Source organism: Schistocerca americana, chromosome 3, assembly GCF_021461395.2.
Source record: "Schistocerca americana isolate TAMUIC-IGC-003095 chromosome 3, iqSchAmer2.1, whole genome shotgun sequence".
Lineage (NCBI taxonomy): Eukaryota > Metazoa > Arthropoda > Insecta > Orthoptera > Acrididae > Schistocerca > Schistocerca americana.
The window spans coordinates 209,348,638-209,376,257 of NC_060121.1; the positions used below are offsets into that span (position 1 = coordinate 209,348,638).

The 27,620-nt window shown below is 39.9% G+C and overlaps 1 protein-coding gene across 1 annotated transcript in view; it reads right to left on the minus strand.

Annotated features, from left to right (window-relative positions):
- Window positions 1-27,620, minus strand: part of LOC124607235 (pyridine nucleotide-disulfide oxidoreductase domain-containing protein 2-like) — a 177,333-nt gene that overhangs the window by 99,310 nt on the left and 50,403 nt on the right. The window contains exon 5 of the mRNA XM_047139508.1: window positions 7,374-7,542. Coding sequence (XP_046995464.1) covers window positions 7,374-7,542 — 169 coding nt within the window. The remainder of the gene's footprint in view (window positions 1-7,373; window positions 7,543-27,620) is intronic.

Here is a 27,620-nt window from a genome sequence, read left to right on the forward strand (position 1 = left end):
CTGGTGAGGAATTACTGTAGTGAGACACACACACACATGGTGCATGTAGTATCAGTGAGCGTGCTGCCTGTGTGTAGAACAGGCAAAGTGTGTGATCTACCTGAGTTTGACCGAGGGCAGATTGTGATGGCCCAGAAGCTTGAGATGAGCCTTTCAGAAACTGCAAAACTTGTCAAGTGTTTGGGGAGTGCTGTGGTGAGTGTGTTCAAAACACGATGAAACCAAAGTGAAATCATGTCCTGGCATCATGAGATTGAGCAGCCACCCCTCATTGCAGATGCTGGATGTTGTAAGCTGGGCAGACTGGTAAAAGAGGACAAGTGGTGAACTGTGGTGGTCCCAACATCAGACTTTAATGCTGGGCAGAGTATAGTTGTGTCTGAACACAAAGTGCATCAAACACTCCTAACAATGGGCCTCTGCATCTGATGACAAGTACACGTGCCAATGTTAATGCCAGCAGTTATGACTGAAATGGGTGCATGACCATTGGCACTGGATGTTGGCACAGCAGCAGAGCATCACGTGATATAATGAATCATGATACCTTCTTCATCACACTGATGAGAGGGTGCGAATCATACAGAGGAACAGCTCCTTCACACCTGTACTGCGGGATGGAAACAAGCTGGCGGCAGCTCCATTATGCTCTGGAGAACATTCATGTGAGCATCCAGGAAACCAGTGGAGCTCGTGCAAGGCATCATGAGAGTACACAGGTTGCAGACCACATACACCCCTTCATGATGATCACATTTCCCCACAGCAGTGGCATTTTTCAGCAAGATAATGCAAAATGACATTGAGGCCAGGAGTGTGGTGGAGTGGTCCAAGGAGCACAGTGGTGAGTGCGAGTTGATGTGCTGGCCCCCCAGCTCACCAGATCTGAACCTGATTGAACACATCTGGGATGTGATCGAATGTAGTGTCAGATGTCATTGCCCCTCTCCTTGGCATTTATGGGAATTAGGTGACTTGTGTGTGCAGACTTGGTGCCATCTCCCTCCAGCGATTTAACAAGGACTTATGGCTTCATTGCCATGATGGATCACCACTATTATTCATGCCAAAGGTGGATATAATGGCTATTAGGTTGGTGGTCATAATGTTCTGGCTGAGTAGTGTATATCTAACTTCAACCTATCCATTTCTTTTTTTTAAATTCCCTAACCTACTTATATGATTACCCTGATGATAACATCCACCTGAGTAGACCCTGCTTGGAGATCCAACAAGAGAGACTATTTTACCTTCTTAATACACTTAAAAAAAGATCATAACTTCAGAAAAATTGGATGATTTATTGAAGAGAAAGAGCTTCACAAATTGAGCAAGTCAGTAATGCATTAATCCACCTCTGATCTCTATGCAAGCAGTTATTGGGCTTGATACTGATTGATAGAGTTGTTACATATCCTTCTGAGGGATATCATGCCAAATTCTGTCCGAGTTATGTGTTAGATCTTCAAAATCTTGATGTGCGGAGGGTCCTGCCCATAACATTCCAAACATTCTTAACTGGACAGAGATCCAACAGCTTTGCTGGCCAAGGTAAAGTTTGGCAAGTGCGAAGACAAGCAGTAGAAACTCTTGCCATGTGTGAGTGGGCATTATCTTGTTGAAATGTAAGGCCAGGATGGCTTGCCATGAAGGGCAACAAAATGCAGCATAGGATATCTGGAGATGTTCCAGACAGCAGTGGGATACCAATATGAGTGTTGTCTGCCATATGGCCCAACAACCAGGTGTGATGGTCTGGGGTGTCATTTCTTTTCATAACAGGACCTCTTTGGGTGCCATCCAAGGCAACCTTATAGCACAGTGATATGTTGAAGATACTCTATGCCTCATTTTATTGCCCCAGGTGGACTAACACATTACTGACTTGCTCAATTTTTGAAGCACTTTCTTTTGAAAAAATCATTCAATTTTTCTGAAATTGTAATTGTTTGTCTCTACATTTTTTTGTCTTCAAGTGTATTTTTTATCAATAAACATAATTAAATAAGCCACATGGTAGAACTGCATGGTCTCTGCTATTATAGAAAAGTCTGTTGCCCATCATCAGAAACCATATGTTAGTCTGCTATCTTCACAAATAGCCCTTCATCGTGATTGCACCTTTGGTAAGGCCATCTCTATCATTGAGGCACGCAAGTCAGCCCACCAAGGAAAGGTCCATTGTACATGTTGGTAGGAGAAGAGGAGTTACTTTTTCTTCAGGTTGGGTAGGGGGACGGAAGGGGCAAGGGGAATATTGCTCCTTGTCCTACAGACCAACTATTCTGATGCAGCTTTTATCTAACACTTCAAACAAAGTATTTAAGTAACTCCATATAGGACATTATCAGTTGTCTATATATTGGAAGCCAAGATCTATCCATTATAAATATCAGGATTAATTGGAATTTACATTCCTGAGAACAAATATTCTGATGAGTTGTGGGAATGACTAACGAGTTATTCATTTATGTTTTTGAATATTACAGGATTTTTAGTTTCCTGCCTTACATCCACCAGCAACCTGTTATTGACTTTTGCACCACAGTATAAAACTCCATTCCGACACTTTGAGAGTTATGCTTAGTCAATATGAAAATTATTTTTAGTTTCAGCACTGTAGTTGTGAGCTACATGGTTCATCACAGATTTGCTCTTGTTGTTAACCACAAATAGCATTACAGATTATAATATATATGTATAAGCACAAAAGTGTAAGAATTCATAGGTAACTGTGGTAGCTTCTGTTAAGACGTTTGGTTGTCAACTAAACACAATATACTCATATCTAAAAACAAAGATGATGTGACTTACCAAACGAAAGTGCTGGCATGTTGATAGACACACAAAAAAACACAAACATACACACAAAATTCAAGCTTTCGCAACCAACGGTTGCTTCATCAGGAAAGATGGAAGGAGAGGGAAAGACAAAAGGATGTGGGTTTTAAGGGAGAGGGTAAGGAGTCATTCCAATCCCGGGAGTGGAAAGACTTACCCTAGGGGGAAAAAAGGACAGGTATACACTCGCGCATACACACACACATATCCTTCCGCACATACACAGACACAAGCAGACATTGCAGAAAGAAAATGTCCCCATATTGCCAAGCTATATTGTAGGAACTTTTTGGTGTGAAAGGGATGACAGCTGTCAAAATGCTGGTAGTATTGGTAGTTGGTGGGTCTCGTGTGGACAGAGGTGTGAATGAAGCCATCAGAGTGTAGGAGTTCAACATCTAGGAAGATGCCACACTGGGTTGAGGAGGACCATGTGAAGTGGATGGGAAAGGTGTTGCGGCTGTGATGGAATGAAGATGGGTGTTTTGGCCCTGAGTCCAGATCATGAAGATACCATCAATGAACCAGAGCCAGGCTAGGGGTATGGTTTTGGGAGGCTAGGAAGTTCTCTAGATATCCTATAGAAAGGTTGGCATAGGAGGCCGCCATGTGGGTGACCATGGCTGTGCCATAGATTTGTTTATATACCTTCCCTTCAAAGGAGAAGTAGTTGTGGCTTTGGATAAAGTTAGTAAAACAAATACGAACAAAGAGATAGAGGGGCTGGCCAGTACTTACCTCAGCTCAATACAGCCGATAGATGCACAGTACAGAACAGAAAATTTACATTCCCAGCTCTCGGAACTTTGTTCCTTCATAGTGGGTAACTAGTGGGTAGGGAAATTAAATAACTGAAATTAAAATAGTAATACTAAGAAGGAATAAAACAAGGAAAAGGCCTCACAATGGCTTCCATAGACCTACTCCCTCCACCTGAGCCACATACCCCTACCTTCTACCTATTACCTAAAATCCACAAAGAGGACCATCCTGGCCGTCCAATTGTGGCAGGCTTCAAAGCCCCAACAGAATGTATCTCAGCTCTGGTAGACCAACACTTCCAACCTATCACCTGGAGACTCCCATCCTACATCAAAGACACAAACCGCTTCCTAGAACACCGCAAATCCATTCCCACTCCCCTCCCACCTGAAATCTTTGTCACCATAGATGCTACATCCCTTTACACAAACATCCCACATACCCATGGTCTCTCTGCCATTGAACACTACCTCTCCCAACACCCACCCGATGATCTTCCAAAAACCTCGTTCCTTATCACACTTACCAACTTCATCCTCACCCATAATTACTTCACTTTTGAAGGCCAGACCAACAAACAAATCAGGGGAACGGCCATGGGAACCAGGATGGCTCTGTCCTATGCCAACCTCTTCATGGGCCACATGGAGGAGGCTTTCCTGAAGACCCAACAGCTGCTTCCCCTGGCCTGGTATAGGTTTATAGATGACATCTTTGTGGTCTGGACTCATGGTGAAGAAACACTCCTTAATTTCCTCCATAACCTCAACTCCTTTTCGAATCTGAATTTCACCTGGTCCTTCTTCAAAACCCTAGCCACCTTCCTGCATGTTGACCTTCATCTTGTTGAAGCTCACATCCACACCTCTGTTCACATCAAACCCACAAACAAACAACAGTACCTTCACTTTGATAGCTGCCATCCATTCCACATCAAACACTCCCTTTGCTACAGCCTAGGTATTCATGGCAATCCAGTGACGAATCCCTCAACAATTACACCAATAACCTGACCAGTGCTTTCCTATCCCGCAACTATCCTGCAGTCCTTGTCCACAAACAGATCTCCAGAGCAATACATTCCTCCCCATCCAACAACAATGTTCCTACCCCCAGACCATACAGAAGCATCCCCCTTGTCACCCAATATTATCCTGGCCTCGAATACATCAACAAATTACTCCGCCAGGGATATGACTTTCTCAAGTCAAGCCCTGAAATGAGATCATCCCTTGACAATATTATCCCCACACCAACCAGAGTTGCCTTTCGTCACCCCCCTAACCTCCATAACATCCTTGTCAAACCCTACAATATCTCCAGACCACCTTCTCTACCCAGCAGTTTCTACACCTGTAACTGACCCCGCTGCAAAACCTGCCCCATACAGCCCCCCACAACCACCTGCTCCAGTCCTGCTACTGGTAAAACATGCACAATTCAAGGCAGGGCCACATGTGAAACAACACATGTCATTTATCAGCTGACATGCCTGCACTGCACAGCCTTTTACATTGGTATGACGACAACCAAACTGGCTGAGCGCATGAATGGGCACAGACGAACTGTCCACCTAGGAGACGTCCAATACCCAGTAGCAGAGCATGCCGTCCATAATAATTCTAGGGACCTAGGAACCTGCTACAATGTACGTGCCATTTGGCTTCTCCCACCCAACACCAGTCCCTCGGAACTGCGGAGATGGAAACTTGCACTCCAACACATCCTTTCATCCCGCCATCCCCCTGGACTGAACCTATGTTAACCAACCTCAGTCCCATTTACTCTTCAGTCTTCTCTTTTTCCCCTCTCCTCTTTATCCATTCACGCATCTTTTCATCCTACATAGTTGTGTTTATCTTTATACTATATACCTCTTTACTTCTGTATGCATCCTCTTTGGTTTGAAGCTGGCACAGTACTTAACAGTAGAATATCTTTGGCTTCCCTCTGACAACCATGCCTCCATCCTTGCTACCCTCCCTGTTTTCCTTTCCCGGTTGCTTCATAACCTGGGTTGTGAGTAACTGAATCCACTTTCCCTTCTTCCCTTTTTTCCCCTCTCTCCTCGCTGATGAAGGAACGAAGTTCTGAAAGCTAGGAATGTAAATTTTCTGTTCTGTATTGTGAATCTATCACCTATATTGAGCTGAGGTAAGTACTGGTCAGCCCCTCTATCTCTTTGTTAGTATTTGTTTCACTACTTAATATGAGATTTTCCATTAATCATTTAGATAAAGTTATTAAGAAGCACAAGGACTGAGGTATTGGGTTTGTAGTCTGAAGGATGTTGGGAAAGATAGTGTTCAATAGCTATAATATCATGGGCGTGAGGGATGTCAGTGTGGCGTCAACAGTGATGAGTAGGGATCCAGGAGGTACAGGGGTGGGGATGATGGAGAGCCAGTGAAGGAAGTAGTTCTTGTCTTTGACAGGGGAGGCTAGATTACAGACAATTGATTGGAGGTGTTTGTCAATGAGGGCTGAAATTCTTTCAGTGGGGGCACAATAACCAGCCACAATGGGGCATCTGAGATTGTTGGGTTTGTGGATTTCATGGAGCCTGTAGAAGGTGAGTGTGCAGGATGTCATAGGGGTGAGGAGGGAAATGGATTTAGGGGAGATTTTCTGGCAAGGTCCTATGGCTCTCAGCAGGGATTGGGGTTTGTGTTGGATTTCAGGGATGGGGTCGCTCTGGCAGAGTTTATAGGTGGGGGAGTCAGATAATTGATGGAGGCCTTCTGCTAGGTAGTCGTTGTGATTCACAACAACAGTGGTGGAATCTTTGTCTGCAGACAGGATGTAGGTCAGGATTTGGTTTGAGGTTGTGTATCAGTGTTGTTTCTTTTACTGAAATGTTGGAGTTCTGAAGAAGGAACCTGGAGAAGGATGGTGAGGTTGGAGGTAAGGGATTCCTGGATGGTGACCAACTGGTGGTTAGTTGGGCGGGAGTAGGATCACAGTTGGATGGTGGTATGAATTTAAAGTGGCAGGGTTCAATATTGGAATTAGGGTAGTTTTGGTTGAAGGGATTAGTGGCAAAGAAGTGCTTCCATTGCATGGATCGGAGGATGTGGCTGAAAGCTTTATGTGTAAGACTGTTCCATTATTCCCCTGGCAGGGTTTGGGCCCTTTATCAACATACTTGTGCCATCACTAAACATTAAAGGTTCTGAAGAATCCTCCAACATACCAGATACATAATTTCTGTAGACTAAGCACAGAGTGGAACAATCACCAAATCTTGCAGAACACCACTTATATGTTCCCCCACTCTGGGTTTACCTTATTTCCTTGTGACCATAAATTTTCTTTTGTTAAGATAAGTCTTCATTCATGGAAAGGAGAAGACCCCATACCATTTTAATTTTTATAACAGAATTTTATGATTTACACAATCCGATGCCTTGGCAAGATTACAGAAAATGTTAATAGGATGATCTTCTTGTTGACTTCTAGTAGAAATCCACAATTTGTGTACCATGAATGGCATATTGCATGAGCTTCTATACTTGTACAAGAAATATTTTACACAGTTCATCTCAATATGTTGTCTGTACCTAACAGAAGAACTCTCTATCTTGCAAATAGAAATAATGGTGTAAGTTACACACTGTGATATAAGCTGAAGAAACAACGTTACACATAATCATGTTCATCCTTTAGGTTTGTGCCGTTTACTGTCAATTATAACTTTTACGCATAGTTTGTTTGTATCAGTTAATATGACCATTATCATTAATGTATTAAATACATGAAAAGGTTCTCACCCACTTCCAGGTGTATGTGGACCAACCATTGATCCAATAAGAGAATCAGTTGCCAAAGTTGCTTTCAGAGGCTCTGATTCAAACCAGCGGGACAAAATTTTACCAGCAGGAGCTGTCATGAAGTCCCATAGAGCAGGAAAGTCATTGGCAGATGACAGAAGTTGTCTTCCTGAAGCAATGATCAAAATTACATAATTAATGTTTTTAGATAAATGAACTATAATATTTTCATACTACATAAAAAATTCTGTCAGGCTCATTCAGAGAATGGAAGATTTGACTGTAAAAATTAGTGGAGATGCTGAGTCACAGATATGCACAACAAAAAGACTCACACAATTATAGCTTTTGGTCATTAAGGCCTTCGTCAACAACAGACACACATACACATACAACTGCAGTCTCAGGCAGCTGAAACCACAGTTGCCTGAGACTGAAATCATGTGTGTGAGTTGCGTTTGAATGAGTGTGTGTGTGTGTGTGTGTACGAGTATGCGTCTCATTTGTTGACGAAGGCCTTCATGGCCGAAAGCTATAATTCTGCGAGTCTTTTAGTTGTGGCTATCTGAGACTCAGCATCTCCGCTATAAGGTGAGTAGCAACTTTCCTTTTCATAATATTGTTACATTCTATCCTGGATTTTCCATTGTTTGACTATAACAATTCTTTTAGATAATGCTTAATTCTTCATTTGTATCAGTGATACAAAAGACAAAACTACCAAGAAGAGTCAGTAAAAATGCAGTTCTCGTTGTAAGAAATCTTTCAGAGTTCTTTGAAATGAATGTTAAGATTGAGTATTAGCAATGTTTGCAAGAGAAAATAAATGTGAAATTACCATCAAAAGAAACAGAAATAAGTGGCACAGGGATACATAAATTTAGAGTCAATAAAAATTATTTTCTTAGGAGAAAGAAAACAGAAGAAAAGAACATGAAATACAGGTGTTGTAAGGGAGGAAGCACCATTCAAAACCCAGTATTGGTAGATCATACATTCTGAGGGATCTTTTCTTCCCTTCATCATATGTATATAAAATCTTTTCTCTTGTGAATGGGCATAACTGATTGGATAATTGTCTCAAGGGATTACTATTCTGAAACTGTCACATGTGTAAAACTGAAACCTTTGGAATGACAATACAACAGACAGCAGAATACATTACTCCAAAAGGCATCACGTGTGGCTAAGAACAACTGTGTCATTGCGTTTTACAGTTAATAGAATGGAGTAATGGAAAGTAGCAGAAATGAGAACAGCGAGAAACTTAACAATGGAAACTCCAGGTAGGAATATCAACATGTAGGAAAAGACAGATTGCTACTTCTTATCCAAGGTGCTGGAGTTGGTGGTCATGTGCACGTGAGGTATGCTTGGTTGTGTGTGTGTGTGTGTGTGTGTGTGTGTGTGTGTGTGTGTGTGTGAGTGGTGCCTGTGTGCATCTCTTTTACTGATGAAGGCTGTAGCCAAAAGCTGTATTTGAGTGTCTTTTATTTGTGCTTGTCTGCAACTTGACATGTCTTCTTCATAGTAAGTAGCAATCTGTCTTTTCCTACATTGTTAATATCAGTATTTATGGTCATGAAGCAGATGGAGTTAAGGAATCCTACTACCTAGGCAGCAAAATAACAAATGACAGATGGAACAAGGAGGACATCAAAAGCAGACTAATGCTGCCAAAAAGGGCATTTCTGGCCAAGAGAAATCTGCTAGTATCAGACATAGGCCTTAATTTGTGGAATAAATTTCTGAGACTGTACATTTGGAACACAGCACTGTATGGTAGTGAAAGGAGGACTGTGGGAAGACCAGTACAGAAGAAGAATTGAAGCATTTGAGACCTGGTACCATAGACAAATGGTGAAAATTAGGTGGACTGATAAAGTAGGAAATGAGGTGTTTCTGTGTAGAATCGGAGAGGAAAGGAATATGTGGAAAACACTGCCAAGTAGAAGAGACAGGATGATAAGATATCTGTCAAGACATCAGGGAATAACTAACATGGTAAAAGAGAGAGCTGTAGAGAGTAAAAACTGTAGAGGAAGACAGGATTGGAATACATCCAGCAAATAATTGAATTGAGGATGAAGGTTGCAAGTGCTACTCTAAGATGAAGAGGTTGGTACAGGAGAGGAATTTGTGATGGTCCATACCAAACCAGTAAGCAGATTAAATTTTTTTAGTAATTTTCTGGTTGCCATTTGTTGATTCATAAGCGTAAGGATAGGATTCCAATACAATTTAATTTATCCTGTAGCATGGTCAGGATACACAAAAATAGAGTATATGAAATGTGGTAAGATGAATGTTAGTACTATACTGCCATTTTAGTACAGTCACCTTTAGAAAGAGAGTCCGAAAAAGAGTCTAGTTCAATGCTTGGTTTGTGAAAGAATCAAGTTTGGTAAAATGAGCAAGGTGGAGGAAATGGAAAGTAATGTGAAATCTTTTTCATGGTTGTGGATATTGTCAAGCTCTTAAAGTAGAATATTCATCAGCTGTAGATACTTGTAAATAGTATAGAAATTGTGTATAGGGATTTCAAGAACTTCAGATAGCCCCTTTTGTTTTTGAAAGAAGATGAAGAATTTGATCATGTATTAACACTGAATACACCAACAAATGTTTTAATTTGTCCTGAATGTGTGGGTCTATGGTGCAACAAACGTACCTACCATTTCACAACACTGCATGGATACTGTATTACAAAATTTTCCTAATGTAATGAAGCTCTTCAGTGGCATATAGAGATTTGCAAAGAGATTCCTTGAAATCTTCATCTATATATATAAGCATACTCCACAAGCCATCTTACGGTGTGCAGCTGAGGGTACCTTGCACCACTACCAGCCATTTCCTTTCCTGTTCCTGTTGCAAATAGGATGAAGGAAGAGTGACTGTCTGTATGCCTCTGTACAATCCTTAATTTCTTTGATCTTATCTTCATGGTCCTTACATGTACTATATATTGGCGGGAGTAAAATCATTCTGCAGTCATCTTCAAATGTGAGCTCTTTAAATTTTCTTAATTGTTTTCCTCGAAAAGAATGTCGCCTTCCTTCCATGGATTCCTAGGTGAGTTCCTTAAGCATCTCTGTAACACTTTTATGTTGTCTGAACCTACCAGCAACAAATCTGCCAGCCCACCTCTGAATTGCTTGAGTGTCTTCCTTTAACCCGACATGGTGAGAATCCCAAGCTCTTGAGCAGTACCTAAGAAATACTAACACTAGCATCTTATATGTGGTCTCCTTTAAAATTAACCACACTTTCCTAAAATTCTCCCAATAAACTGAATTCAACCATCTGCCTTCCCTACTACAATCTTCAAATGCTCATTCCACATCATATCACTTTGCAATGTTATGCCTAGATATTTAATCAGCTTGACTGTGTCAAGTAGCACTCAACTAATGCTGTAGTCAAATGTCACATGACTTTTTTTCCTGTTCATTTGAATTAACTCACATTTTAAGCATGCTGCCACTCATCACACCAAGTAGAAACTTTGTTTAAGTCATCTTGTACAGTATCCTCCTACAGTCACTCAATGACAGTATCTTACCATACACCACAGCATCATCAGCAAACAACCATGGGTTTCTGCTCACCCTGTCTGCCGGATCATTTATGTGTGCAGAAAATATTAGCAATCATATTGCACTTCTCTGGGGCACTCCTGAGAATACCCTTGTCTCTGATGAACACTCACCGTTGGGAACAATGTACCGAATTCTGTCACTTATGAAGCCTTTGAACTACTCACACATCAGGGAACCTATTCCATATGCTCAAACCTTCTTAACATTCTACAGTCAGGCACTATGTCAAATGCTTTTTGAAAACTTAGGAATATGGAATATGCCATTTCCTTCATCCATAAGGCTCCTGCTCTCAGCTGACATACAAGTACAACTACAGAGTGGCACGTTAAGTGTGTTATCTTTTTCCCATAGTATATTTATTAAATTTCATGTGTGTGTTTGTGTTTAAGAGGTTTAATTTTGTGTTCTTGTAAGTGTACATTCATTCAATCTGTAGCACAGTAGTTGCTCATTTGTTTTGTTTTGAAAGTAACTGTCTATTCATTTAGTGTGCCAGTCAGTCAGGCTCCAGCTCTCAGCTGATGAATGAGTACCACTACAGAGTGGCAAGTTAAGTGTTTATCTTTTTCTGTGTTTTTCTCAGAGTATATTTATTAAATTTTGTGCATTTTTGAAGAGGTTTAATTTTGCGTTTTTGTAAGTCTAAATTCATTCATTCTGTAGCACAATAGTTGCTCACTCAACAGCCAGTTACATAGCTCATTAACACATCAGCTTCCATTGGTGACAAATCAGGAGGGTAGCAAGCTGCGTATGTAGAATTCTGTCTGCTTTTATAGTTTGCTTCTTGAGTTAGTCTTACTAAGATGGCTATGATGTACGCATGCTGCATGTGGATGCAGGAAGAGCTGGCCACAGTTTGTGAGCAGCTGAATGTGCTTTTAGCTACCTGCAGGCTATTGCCTCGAGGTGTATTGAAGAATGTGGTGAATCACATGGGACACCTCAGGTGTTGCTTGCTGTGCCCACAGGCTCTGCCTCCGAAGCACCTCCTAGGGCGCCCTACACGTTGGATCCAGGACCAATGTTAAGACTGGGCACCTGGACTCACCCATTCACCCTGTGAGTGGACAGTGGACCCTTCAGAAGGGTCTGAGCAGGCACATGAGAGGAGTGGGGGGGGGGGGGGGTTACTAATTATTGGAAGCTCCAATGTTAACACGCATTATGGAGCAGGCAGCTTTGCCTGTGGCTATAGAGTGTGAAGGCTGCAGTCATCTCTAAGTTGTGGCTCATGTTGGCACCAACGATCCTGTTGCATGGGTTCTGAAGTGATCCTTAGTTTGTACAGGTGGCTGGTGGAGGTGGTAAAGACTGCTGGCCTCATGTGCAGGGTGCAAGCAGAGTTTGCAATTTGCAGTATTTCCAGAGTTGATCAAAGTCCTTTGATTTGGAGCCAAGTGGAGGGTCTCAACCAAAAGCTTCATTGACTCTGTGACAGTCTTGGTTGCAGATATTTAGACCTGTATTATTGTGTGGGAATTTGAAGGACTCCGTGATAGGTCAGGGGTACACTACACAAGTGGAACAGCTGCTTGGGTAGCCGAGTACTTGTGGAGTGCATATGAGGTTTTTGTAGGCTAGGCAGTAGTTTGAGGTCAAAATTTTATCAGTACACTGTAAAAGTAATCATAATAAAGTTCACAAATTTACTGCCCTCCAGAGAAGTTCTTTCACTCAAATTATTCTTGGAACCGAGAGCTGGCTGAAAACCAAAACGGAAAGCTCTGAGATATTTAGCGAGTCATGGAATGTACATTAGAGAGACAGATTAGAGGTCATAGGAGGGGGAGTGTTCATTGGAAATTACAAAAATATTGTCCCTGTTGAGGTTGAAGATGAGTATGGTATCAAAGTCATTTGGTGGTGTATAAGTGGTGTTGGTGAAACCAAGTTAATTGCTGGATGTTTTTACCAGTGACCTGGTTCTGCTGTGACAGTTCTAGAGTCATTCAAAGAAAGTCTATGGTCAATAGCCCATGAATACCCAGATTGTCAATACTAGTTGGAGGCAACTTTACCCTGCTGTGTATAGACTGGGATGTCTATGGGTTCATGGTGGGGTGTACAGACAAATAGTCATGTGAAATACTTTTGAAAAATGTTTGGAGTAGCTAGCTTGGCAGCCCATATGCACTGGAAATATCATACACCTTGTAGCTATAAATAGGCTGGACCTTACTGACATTGTCAGTATAAAAACTCGGATTAGCATTCATGATGTCATTATAACAACTACGATTGCAAAAGTTAATAAATCAGTCAAGAAGGCTAGGAGGGTGTTTCTACCAGAAAGAGCAGGTAAGCGGTTATTAGCATCTCACTTAGACAGTGCATTGGCATTACTTAATTCCAGTAAGATGAATGTAGAGGAATTATGGTCAAAGTTTAAGCAGATTGTAAATCATGGTCTGGAGAGTTGTGTGGCTAGTAAGTGGATTAAGGAGGGAAAAGAACCACCATGGTTTAATAATGAAATTTGAAGGATACTGAGGAAGCAGAGGCTGTTGCACTTTTGGTTCAAAAGGGAACGCACAAATGATGACAAGAGAAGGTTAGTAGAAATTTGCAAGTCTTTTAAAAGAGATATGTGTGAAGCATACAACAACTACCACCATCACACCTTAGCCAAATATCTGGCAGAGAACCCAATAAAATTCTGGTCTTACGTAAAATTGCTAAGCGGGTCTAACGCTTCCATTCACTTCCTTGTTGACCAGTTTGGTGTGTCAGTTGAGGATAGCAAAATGAAAGCCAAAGCTTTAAATTTTACTTGCAAGAAATCATTTAATAAGCATCCCTGGTGTAGAGAAACAACTGAAAGATTTGGAAGCAAATAAATCACCAGCACGGATGGAATCCCAGTTCGATTTTACAGAGAATACTCTACGTCATTGGCCCCTTACTTAGCTTGCTTTTATCATGAATCTATCACCCAGCACAAAGTCCTAAGTGACTGGACAAAAACACTGATGGCTCCAGTATATAAGAAGGGTAAAAGAAATGACATGCAAAATTACAGGACAATATCCCTAACTTATGTTTGCTGCAGAATTGTTGAAGGCTTATGTCCATGAATCAGCATGGTTTTAGAAAGCATCACTTGTGTGAAACTCAGCTTGCCCATTTCTCATGTAATATACTGCCAACTATGGATGGAGGGCAACAGGCAGATTCCATATTTCTAGATTTCTGGAAAGCATTTGACGTGGTACCTCATTGCATGCTGTTAAATGACGGTATGAGAATATCGAATAAGTTCACAGATATGTGAGTGGCTTGAAGACTTGTTAAATAATAGAACCCAGTATGTTGTCCTCGACGATGAGTGTATCGTCAGGAGTGCCTCAGGGAAGTGTGATAGGACCACTGTTGTTCTCTATACAGGGTGTCACAAAAAGGTATGGCCAAACTTTCAGGAAACATTCCTCACACACAAATAAAGAAAAGAAAAGATGTTATGTGGACATGTGTCCGGAAACGCTTAATTTCCATGTTAGAGCTCATTTTAGTTTCGTCAGTATGTACTGTACTTCCTCGATTCACTGCCAGTTGGCCCAATTGAAGGAAGGTAATGTTGACTTCGGTGCTTGTGTTGACATGAGGCTCATTGCTCTACAGTACTAGCATCAAGCACATCAGTACGTAGAATCAACAGGTTAGTGAAACTTCCTGGCAGATTAAAACTGTGTGCCCGACCGAGACTCGAACTCGGGACCTTTGCCTTTCGCGGGCAAGTGCTCTACCATCTGAGCTACCGAAGCATGACTCACACCCGGTACTCACAGCTTTACTTCTGCCAGTACCTCGTCTGCTACCTTCCAAACTTTACAGAAGCTCTCCTGCGAACCTTGCAGAACTAGCACTCCTGAAAGAAAGGGTATTGCGGAGACATGGCTTAGCCACAGCCTGGGGGATGTTTCCAGAATGAGATTTTCACCCTGCAGCGGAGTGTGCGCTGATATGAAACTTCCTGGCAGATTAAAACTGTGTACCCGACCGAGACTCGAACTCGGGACCTTTGCCTTTCGCGGGCAAGTGCTCTACCAACTGAGCTACCCAAGCACAACTCACGCCCCGTCCTCACAGCTTTACTTCTGCCAGTATGTCGTCTCCTACCTTCCAAACTTTACAGAAACTCTCCTGCGAACCTTGCAGAACTAGCACTCCTGAAAGAAAGGATATTGCAGAGACATGGCTTAGCCACAACCTGGGGGATGTTTCCAGAATGACATTTTCACCCTGCAGCAGAGTGTGCGCTGATATGAAACATCCCCCAGGCTGTGGCTAAGCCATGTCTCCGCAACATCCTTTCTATCAGGAGTGCTAGTAGGTTCGCAGGAGAGCTTCTGTAAAGTTTGGAACGCAGGAGACGAGGTACTGGTAGAAGTAAAGCTGTGAGGATGGGGTGTAAGTTGTGCTTGGGTAGCTCAGTTGGTAGAGCACATGTCCGCGAAAGGCAAAGGTCCCAATTTTGTGTCTCAGTCTGGCACACAGTTTCAATCTGCCAGGAAGTTTCACAGTCAAGTCATTTAAATATCTGGTCATAAAATTGCAAAGTGATATTAGATGGAAAGAGCATTTGAAAACTGTGATAGAGAAGGCAAATAGTCAACTGCAGTTTATTGTGATAATTTTAGGAAAGGGTGGTTCATCTTCCTTTTCCTACTATTGTATTCCAGTCCCCATGACTATTAAATTTTTAGCTCCCTTAACTATCTGAATATTTTCTTTTATCACATAATCCGTATCGTATCTTCAATCTTTTCATCATCTGCGGAGTTAGTTGGCATATGAACTTGTACTACATGGCAGGCATGGGCTTTGTGTCTATCTTGGCTACAATAATGCATTCATTATGCTGTTCATAGTAGCTTATCCACTCTCCTATTTTTTTATTCGTAATTAAACCTACTCCTGCATTACCCCTATTTGATTTTGTATCTATAACCCTGTATTCACCTGACCAGATGTCTTGTTCCTCCTGCCACCGAATTTAATCAATTACCACTATATCTTACTTTAACCTGTCCATTTCCCTTTTTAAATTTTCTAACCTACCTGCCTGATTGAGGGATCTTACATTTTATGCTCCGATCTGTAGAATGCAAGTTTTGTTTCTGGTGATACCATCATCCTCCTGAGTAGTCCCCACCCAGAGCTCCAGATGGGGACTATTTTACCTCCAGAATATTTTACCCAAGAGGACAACACCATCATTTAACCATACAGTGAAGCTGCATGCCCTTGGGAAAAATTACGGCTATAGTTTCCCCTTGATTTCAGCCATTCACAGTCCCAGTATAGCAAGGCCTATTTGAGTGATGTTACAAGGCCACATCAGTCAATCATCCAGACTGTTGCCCTGAAACTACAGAAAAGGCTGCTACCCCTCCACTGTGGTTGCATCTACAGTACGGCTATCTGTATTGCTGAGACATGCAAGCCTCCCACCAACAACAAGAACCATGGTTCATTTTGAGGTATGAGATTTTTTTGTTACATGTGAGAAATATGAACTAAATTTACTTGTAATTTTTTTGTGGTATAATAACACAGCTGTGCTTTCAGAACTGTCAACATTTTGCAATACTGCATGCTCTGCTGCTGTTCCTCTCATTACAATATTCCAAATGGTTTTCATTTTACTTTCAGAATTTTTTATATATCTGTCATATATTATTCTTCTCATCTGTCTCACAAACATGCTGAGAATTTTCTTGTAGGATTAAAAATAGGAAAAAAACCACAACGATGCAGAAAAAATGGGCACAGCTGATGCTATTATCACTCTAAATCAGATTGTGGAGAAACCTAGAGAGTTTAATATCACAGCCTAATTGTGTGACAATTGAACAAGTGATGAGCTGTTACTATCTATGGACAATTATCAGCAGCTTTAAAGACAACCATGGAAGTAAAAAACCAAGTGGCAAAGGGCAATAAGGGTGGCCAGATTCGTGGAAAATACTGTATGGAGAAAAAAGGTTATGACAACTGACTAGAAAATAAAAATATATAAAACAATGGTGCTTGCAATTATGACATATACAGCAGAAAATAGAACAGAAACAAAAAAGATAAAACAAGAGTTAATGGAAGTGACAATGAAGGTACTGTAAATGGATGAAAACAAAGAAAAGAAATTGGAAGATCATGTAGAAAGGATGGATCCCACAAGACTAGCTAAAATTTGTAAACATGGATGACTATAAGGGAAATGCCTATGTGGATGACCTCCAAAGAGATGGGACAGCAGTTGGTCCAATACCTCTTTGGTATGAAGCAGACAAATGGGGGACACCCTAGTTAGCAGAAAAAGAAGAAAAATATTTTAAATAGCAATCAGAATCTGGAGTTGTGTTCTGCTTGAAAATTTTGTGTAGTAATGAGTTTCTGTTTGAAGATATTCATATTGCAATGGTAATTCAATTTTTTTACATTTCTTTCAAGTACTTTTTAAGAGCCATATATTAGTGACTACTGAACAACAGTTATCTCATTCAGACAGGAAGGCACTGGCAACTGTACAGGTTGTAAAAAAATTCTTCTATTACACACATTCATGTCATTTTATGCTGAAAGGTGACCATAAGCAATGCGCACAAATTCTACAACAGAGAAATCATTAACTGTGTTATGCATTAGTCAAATTGCAAACTACTCTGGTGATATTCCTCACTTCTACAATGTATTCAAACTGATGAAATTAAATACAAATGCAGACTACATTTCTATTGAAGTGTTATAAAAAAAAAAGAAGCTGTTCACAACATCACAATTGAACAAGAAATACCTCATGGTGAATTCAGTAAATTTCTACTGTGATAAATCAGGCAACTATTAATAGGAGCAGAATATGAGGATAGAGATGCACAGGAAAACCAGAATTTGTGGATGGTTGTATAACTTCTGGAGGCAGCAACAAACATGGCATGTGCTGGAAACAAGCTACCAGAAACTAAGTACATTAGTAGTTGATTGTGTACTGTTCAAGCATTGTGTTGGTATTCCAGTTACACTATGGGAAACAGTTATGAATGATCAACATCTAGTTCATGTAAGGATTATTAAAATTGAGGGTATTGTTTGTTCCTTCATTTACTGACCTCATATCAAAATAGCTATCAAAAATGTCTCCAAATCTTGCAGTGAGTGTGACAGACACGCATATTCTCCTCTAAAATTTCTTCATTATTTGGGTAATCATGAAAGATCACCCTTATAATCCAGCAAAAATGGTCAAGCAAAAATTAAGGCTGCTATTTGTGCCATGTCCACCACATCAGGATCATCACTAGCAAATTTTTAAAAAAATCTTCACCAACACAGAAAATCACCAAAAATCACAACATAACAACTACCTGCTCAGTGTTTCCTTGGTCAGAGTATAAAGATTAGAATAGAAATTGTGTGACCTTCTAACACATAAATGAACATTACAGAAAAATAAGCCATATTCTCTGATTCATTCTGAGACTTTTAACCTAAGCAAGTAGTCTGTTTATGTCAAACAAACCATATATGAATCAGAGACAGATTTGTGACAAGATTATGTGAGCTACATATTCATTATGAGCTTGATTATGAAGGTCAATAATTCAAGAGAAACATTGACCAGATTTACAGCTACGCTAAAGATAGTGGGACAAAGCAACCTAAGAGCACCATATTTAAAGAATGATGGTTTGCCTAAGTCTGCCATGTCCTACAAGAAGAAGAATAAGCCACATCAAGTTCATTTGTATGCCAACAAATGTATATCTGCTTCTACAGAGTTACAGACACTATCTCCACCTCTGTGATCACCCATACTCCCATGCTGACCCGTGTCTCCTAAATGTCATTGGTTTCTTGTTGAAGTCTGAGGTCACCCCTGGCGGAGAGGAGGAACTTGGGACTCTTCGCAACTACTTCCCCTCAGCAGCCACAGATCTTATGACACTCAACAGGACTACAGACCACATTGTCCTCCTCAGTGTTATCAACCAGATGTATACTTTTACTATGTCACCTCTGTAGCTGAGTTTTCACTGTGTCTGCTTATCATGTAAAGTACCCAAGATCAGCTCCTAGTACCACTATGGATTTTTTCTTGATGAGAGGACTGGAAAATAGTGTGTTAAGCCTTGCAATGCCAATGAAGGAGATACTTGAGTGAGAAGCAGAGGCTCCAATGTCTGAGAAGTTTATAAATGGCTGAGAGAACATTATGCTGACCCCACACTCTCCACCTTGCATCTAAATGATGCCATTGGCTGGGGATGGCAAGGAGACCAGTCAGCAATGAATGCTTCCACAGAACTAGAATGCAGAGCTGGTATATATATTATTTTGTATTTGACGTTCAGTCCTGTAGGAGAGAAGAGTGTTAAGTATGAGCTCAAAGACTGGCACTGACTCTGTGGACGCTCTATGGATAATGTTCGCTTTATTAAGAAATGGAGGTATCAATAGGTCTGACTGTGCTTGTGTCATGCTGCTTAGTTTAGGTGACAATAAATATGTGTTCCAAATGCAGCTAGTTATAATTACTTCAAACAGTGTACTTTGTTTATTCCTTTAAGTGGAACAACAAATACAAAATACAGCACATGTCACATTGTGTGTGTGTGTGTGTGTGTGTGTGTGTCATCAGGAAAATAGCTACATTGAAAAATGTTGTTGCTCTTCGTCTTACACTACTCTTACACACCTATATTTAACAACTACTATATTATTATTATTATTTATATTTTATGGCCTTTATTGGACCAGTACAGCCAGTTATAAAGAAGGTTACATAGGGCATTATTTTTATTCAATAATACATTTTAATTTAATAACAAAATGGTTATAAAAAGGATTATTATAATTTATTATTATATACAGGGCTCTTTTCTTGTTGTTTCATTCTTTCAGATATTTTTTTCCTTTCTTCATTTGAGTTCATCCTTTGTGTAGTATTTTTATTGAATTTCATTTGTAGTCTGGCTTGTGTGTATTGCAGTATTTTGGTTTTGTCTGTTTTAGTTTTGTCTGTTATGTTTTTTTTATATACCTGCTGTAGTTTGGAATCTCTTACATCTTCCTTAATTTCTGTAATCCATTTAACATTGCCCTTACTTCTCTACAACTGATGCATTCTTTAGAACAAAAACTCAACTGAAATATATTGAAAGTGAGACACAGAGCATCAAACATTTTAAACAATGTTTTATTCTTTTCACACTCTTGTATACAGAGTTGTTTTTCCATAGACCACTGTATAACACAAAGATGGTTAAAACTAAAAATAGTGTTCTCGGATCTTAGAGCCATATTTTTTGAAGAAACATATTTAATTTGCAAAGTAATATAATATTTCTAAAGTTGGTATTTTGCATAAGAAGGGTAGAAAGACGGATCCTCAAAATTACAAACCAATATCCTTAACATCGGTTTGTTGCAGGATTCTCTAACATATTCTCAGTTCGAATATAATGAATTTCCTTGAGACAGAGAAGTTGCTGTCCATGCATCAGCACGGCTTTAGAAAGCATCGCTCCTGCAAAATGCAACTCCCCCTTTTTTCACATGATATCTTGCGAACCATGGATGAAGGGTATCAGACGGATGCCATATTCCTTGACTTCTGGAAAGTTTTTGACTCAGTGCCCCACTGCAGACTCCTAAATAAGGTAGGAGCATATGGGATTGGTTCCCAAGTATGTGAGTGGCTTGAAGACTTCTTAAGTAATAGAACCCAATACGTTGTCCTCGATGGTGAGTGTTCATCGGAGGTGAGGGTATCATCTGGAGTGCCCCAGGGAAGTGTGGTAGGTCCACTGTTGTTTTATATCTACATAAATTATCTTTTGGATAGGGTGTATAGCAATGTGTGGCTGTTTGCTGATGAAGCTGTGGTGTACGGGAAGGTGTCGTCGCCGGCCGGGGTGGCCGAGCAGTTCGAGGCACTACAGTCTGGAACCGCGCAACTGCTATGGTCGCAGGTTCGAATCATGCCTTGGTCATGGATGTGTGTGATGTCCTTAGGTTAGTTAGGTTTAGGTAGCTCTTAGTTCTAGGGGACTGATGACCTTAGAAGTTAAGTCCCATAGTGCTCAGGGCCATTTTTTTGAAGGTGTCTTCGTTGAGTGACTGTAGGAGGATACAAGATGACTTGGACAGGATTTGTGATTGGTGTAAAGAATGGCAGCTAACTCTAAATATAGATAAATGTAAATTAATGCAGATGAATAGGAAAAAGAATCCTGTAATGTTTGAATACTCCATTAGTAGTGTAGTGTATGACACAGTCACATCGATTAAATATTTGGGCGTAACATTGCAGAGTGATATGAAGTGGGACAAGCATGTAATGGCAGTTGTGGGGAAGGTGGATAGTCATCTTTGGTTCATTGGTAGAATTTTGGGAAGATATGGTTCATCTGTAAAGGAGACTGCTTATAAAACACTAATACGACCTATTATTGAGTACTACTCGAGCATTTGGGATCACTATCAGGTCGGATTGAGGGAGGACATAGAAGCAATTCAGAGGTGGGCTGCTAGATTTGTTACTGGTAGGTTTGATCATCACACAAAGTTACGGAAATGCTTCAGGAACTCGGGTGGGAGTCTCTAGAGGAAAGGAGGCGTTCTTTTCATGAATCGCTACTGAGGAAATTTAGAGAACCAGCATTTGAGGCTGACTGCAGTACAATTTTACTGCTGCCAACTTACATTTTGCGGAAAGACCACAAAGATAAGATAAGAGAGATTAGGGCTCGTACAGAGGCATATAGGCAGTCATTTTTCCCTCGTTCTGTTTGGGAGTAGAACAGGGAGAGAAGATGCTAGTTGTGGTACAAGGTACCCTCCGCCACGCACCATATGGTGGATTGCAAAGTATGTATGTAGATGTAGATGTAGATGTAGATGTAGGTCTGTAAGTGATTTTATGTACCAATAAACAAAACACATAACATTTCTCTTTAGAAACCTATTAGTAACAATATCATTCACATTCTCAAACGTATGCATTTGTAATTAGATAAACAAATAAATTGTGCAAAATAACTTTCTCTTAAATGATGTTCAATAATTTTCACAGTTATTAATGATAATTTTTCTGTTTCACATTCTGGGTATTCATTTTATTTCACAGATGCATAGTTTTTCACAATCGTTTTCAGCTATTCTGTATTTTATACTCATAGGAGCTTGAGTAGTGCAAATACACCTTTTTTTCCTTTGCATCTGTAATCCCAGGATATTAAGTCTTCAACATCATCATTTTAGTCTTTATCATTGGCAATAAACATTCAACTTTTTTATTTGATAAGTAATGAATGTTCCTACATAAGAATACATGACTGAAAATGAGTTTCTGTTATAATACAAAATAAAATATTTCTGTATTTAAAATTGCTTATTTCCTTTTGGGTTCTTGCTGTAGTATGGTGATAAAGCTAATGCCAAATCCACAATAATGTCCACTCTCCCTACTACTTCAGTGGTTGCTGGATTCTTTCTGCAGCTCCGAAGAACAGTAATATATTGGCACACATTCTCAATGTTTTGAACATTTCTTAAAAAAGGCCAAAGTTACATTTGCACTCACTGCTTCCTTAACTAGAAACATATATTTTATGGATACTTTTTTTGAATCTGAAGCCATGTGCAAAATCTACACATTCTCATATTTTTATTTTTCCTTCTGCACAAATCCAACAGAAGAAAAGTGTTAATGTTGTTTGGATCCTGGACTTCACTACTTGTGAAATCATATGAAAAGGAATGAATAGAATTTGTAAATTTGAACCTTTGTTTGCTGCACCTTCTAGAATACTCTAAAATGTGCATGACTCGTGATTTCAACACAGAGCATTAAATACACAAAACCACATTAGCCTCTTGCAGAATTGCACACTAATGCTCAGCTTGGGCAGGGGCAAGTAATTGAACTCTAGTACTAATGATCCATTTCTGTATTTTCAAGTTTGGTTGACTTCAGATACTTCTTCTTTACCTCTTTATGAGGAATTTCACATTCTCAGTAGAACACATAGACATCAGTTTTCAGTTTTCAAAATGAATACAAACTATTCTATCTAAAAATCTAATGATAAGTTTCATACTAGTTTCATGGAAAAAATAATTTTGGAAATATTTGGATAATTTTGCAACACTAAAGTCAGGGTTGTCAAAATATTCCCTTTGAGACTTGCCTTGGCAATAATGTGATAGTTTGAATGGAAACTGGTCACATTGTGCTCTAAACATGTATGCAATACCTGGATTTGCACTGTGTCACCAGGCCACCAGCATGCTACACTTCAAATCATCCACCGACAGCATCTGCAGTGCCCAGCCACCAGAGGCTACCTGCGGTGGGTCACAGGACTTGTGCACAGGGTACATACCGGAGCCCTGCTCTAGATAAAAAAAGCTGCAGCAGACACTCACTCTCAAATATGTTCTTACCATTTGCTTGTATCAACTTCTATATTTGTTGTTCATTTGTATGTGCATGGATGGACTTTGGTTAATTATAGTCTCACTGTTATTTGTGTCATCCAGAATCACATACTGAAATCAGATCATTTCCCGTAAAACTGCTACTGTTTCACGTGGTCTGTTGCTGTGTTTCCCCATATTATCTTCTACTGTAAGAGTATCATCATTCAACACCTTTAAAACTGTTTTCAAAAGACTCTCAGTAACTTGCAAAACTTTCTGTAATATGGATTTACATACTACAGTACTATTCTTGTTATATTTTAGATTATAAATATATGAAGAGTTATGGTTCTGGCCAGATTCAGTTTTATCAAATGTTCTAGATATCTTTTTCTTTTCAAGTAAACTTAAAATCTATGTACCTCTTTTCACCTACAGCCCAAAATCTTTCATGGCTCTCTTCCAGACCTTTTTGGTTTATTTTTACTAAACATTCCTTTTCACAACAATCATTACTGACTTCAAATTTCTTAGAACTGTCTTTCTTACCAGTTTTTTTGCAAAACATAACGTCTAGAATTTCTCTTCTTTTTTACAACCTCTTTCTTCCACTTCCCATTCTGAATGTTATGTTTCCTTCCAATAAGTTGGTTCTCATCTCTGTACTGGATGTATTGTTATAGTCCCTTAAATTAAGTCTGTGTTAAAGATATCCTGTCACTAATAAATAAGTCTCTGCACTATGCACATGAAACACAGACTGAAGCGGTGTGGAAGTTGCTTGTCTACTGTCTACAATGGTCTGTGGAACAATGACTTGATGTACCATGGTGTTCAACTGTTTTTAGAGGGTTTTGTGTATGTTGGAGAGAAATCATGTTTTGTCAAGAGAAAGACTTGTTCAAACATATTAAATATTTGCAGGACACATAAAAACAACTTAATGGACTTAAAGTTGTTGTTGTTACAGAGAATGCCTCAATTTTTCTATTATTGTCTTACAAATACTGTTTCCTGTTGTTCTGATTAGATCTCCAAAGAATGAGATGCATTTCTTCCTGGTTGTGCTCATTACCAGTTACATTTCCTTGTGTACTGTTTCATTTGAAGCTATTCTCCAGAGCCAGTTACTCTATACTAAGCTTGTAAATAACTTTAATGAATTCAGAGGCCACCTTTAGCTGCATGTATATTCAGAAAGATAAAGCATGTTTAATACACTACTGGCCATTAAAATTGCTACACCATGAAGATGACGTGCTACAGACATGAAATTTAACTGACAGGAAGAAGAAGCTGTGATATGCAAATGCTTAGCTTTACAGAGCATTCACACAAGGTTGGCGTCAGTGGCGACACCTACAACATGCTGACATGATGAAAGTTTCCAACAGATTTCTCACACACAAACAGCAGTTGACCAGCATTGCATGGTGAAATGTTGTTGTGATGCCTTGTGTAAGGAGGAGAAATGCATACCATTACATTTCCGCCATTGCGGTTTATCGTATCGCGACATTGCTGCTCGCGTTGGTTGAGATCCAATGACTGTTAGCAGAATATGGAATCAGTGGGTTAAGGAGGGTAATACAGAACACTGTGCTGGATCCCAACAGCCTTGTGTCACGAGCAGTCAAGATGACAGGCATCTTATTCACATGGCTGTAACGGATCGAGCAGCCATGTCTCGATCCCTGAGTCAACAGATGGGGACGTTTGCAAGACAACAACCATCTGCATGAAGAGTTCGACGACGTTTGGAGCAGTATGGACTATCAGCTCGGAGACCATCGCTGCGTTTACCTTTGTTGCTGTATCACAGACAGGAGCACCTGCGATGGTGAACTCAATGATGAACCTGGTTGCACAAATGGTAAAACGTCATTTTTTTGGATGAATCCAGCTTCTGTTTACAGCATCATGATGGTCACATCCGTGTTTGACGACATCGCGGTGAATGCACATTGGAAGCGTGTATTCATCATCGCCATACTGGCGTATCACCCGGTGTGATGATATGGGGTGCCATTGGTTACATGTCTCGGTCACCTCTTGTTCACATTGATGGCACTTTGAACAGTGGACGTTACATTTCAGATGTGTTACGACCCATGGCTCTACCCTTCATTTGATCCCCGCGAAACTCTACATTTCAGCAGGATAATGCACGACCACATGTTGCAGGTCCTGTACGGGCCTTTCTGGATACAGAAAATGATGATATGGGGTGCCATTGGTTACATGTCTCGGTCACCTCTTGTTCACATTGATGGCACTTTGAACAGTGGACGTTACATTTCAGATGTGTTACGACCCATGGCTCTACCCTTCATTTGATCCCCGCGAAACTCTACATTTCAGCAGGATAATGCACGACCACATGTTGCAGGTCCTGTACGGGCCTTTCTGGATACAGAAAATGTGCTGTCCTGGCCAGCACATTCTCCAGATCTCTCACCAACTGAAAATGTCTGGTCAATGGTGGCCGAGCAACAGGCTCGTCACAATATGTCAGTCACTACTCTTGACAAACTGTGGTATTGTGTTGAAGCTGCATGGGTAGCTGTATCTGTACACGCCATCCAAGCTCTGTTTGACACAATTCCCAGGCGTATCAAGGCCGTTATTACAGCCAGAGGTGGTTGTTCTGGATACTGATTTCTCAGGATCTATGCACCCAAACTGCATGAAAATGTAATCACATGTCAGTTCTAGTATAATATATTTGTCCAATGAATACCCATTTATCATCTGCATTTCTTCTTGGTGTAGCAATTTTAATGGCCAGTAGTGTATACACATGGTTGATAACTGGAATTTATATATTTTTTATATTTAGAGTCCCAATTATCTGATAGATTATAGAATGGGTGAGTAATAAGGAACTCATTTAAGTTTATTTCTAAATGTTTAGGGATATCTAATTTCCTGCCCACTATCTACTGGGAACCTTTTAAAGGCTTATGTAGCAGTATATAAAAATCCATTCTGAATCCTAAATAGTGATATGAATTACACATGGAAATTGTTACTACTCCTAACATTGGGATATCTAATTTTATAATTCATACTAAATTCATTCTTATCATAAACCATGAATATCACTAAGGAGTAAATGCAGTGGTATGTGAGCTTCTGTGAGATGTTCTGTTAATTTTGTTACACAACATTCTTTAGACATGATTCCATAAATACATACTTTTTGGACCTTAGCAACATTGTTCAGAAAACTACACTATGGAGCAATGTACAACATAAATCACATTTGTAGATCAATAATTTGACTTATAGTGCAAAACATATGACACTTTGCCTTTCGATTGACTTAGCCATGTACTGATATCACCCCAGAATGTTATTTTCTGGGTGTCTAGAATTTTCACACAGAAGAGCTTAATTTAGTGTGTGTCAATCTCTCTTTTTCTTGTACCTGTGCACCATTTTTAATCCTCAGTCAGGAGCACCATTTTTCACAACACAACTGGGTGTGTGATGTATTTTATACACATGTCAAGAATAGTTGTCTTTATGTTACCAAGGTAATCATGTATGAGCAAAATCACAGTTTAATTAAATAATGGTAACATAAACTTACATTATATGAGCTAAAGAACTGTTTCATTAAATAATAATAAAATAAACTTTCATTATATTGGTCTGTTGGCAAGTACAAGTGTTACCACACAGCATGACCTGCTCGAAGCATTAAACAGCACAGTTGCGTCACACCCCATCCAGCTACTTATCTGATTACTAATTATCTCATACACAACTGGCTTGTTGTGCATGTGTGCTGCTAGTTCTTAATCTGGGTCATTTTCTAGCACAGATCATAACTTTTTTTTCATCTATCAATCTGTTTATTTTATATTACTGATGTTCACTTGGATGTATGACAACACAACATCACTGTGTTATCTGAAGCAATATAGGAATGTAAAACAACAATGGAATGGTAAAAGCCAACATGATTTACGATTGGCGCACTTTATACATAGACACACCCACTCATGGGTTAACTGTTTGGAATGGTTTGAACCAATTTTAAGTACGTTCCACTGTGACCTGGAATGTGCATAATGTGGATATGTTTGGACACTTTATTAATATAGTTACATCACTAGCAAACATAATAGTTTTTGAAGGGTTCTCCAACATTTTGGTAAATCATCCATGCAGGGAAAGAACAAGTGTTGGCCAAGTCCTAAACCATAAGAAA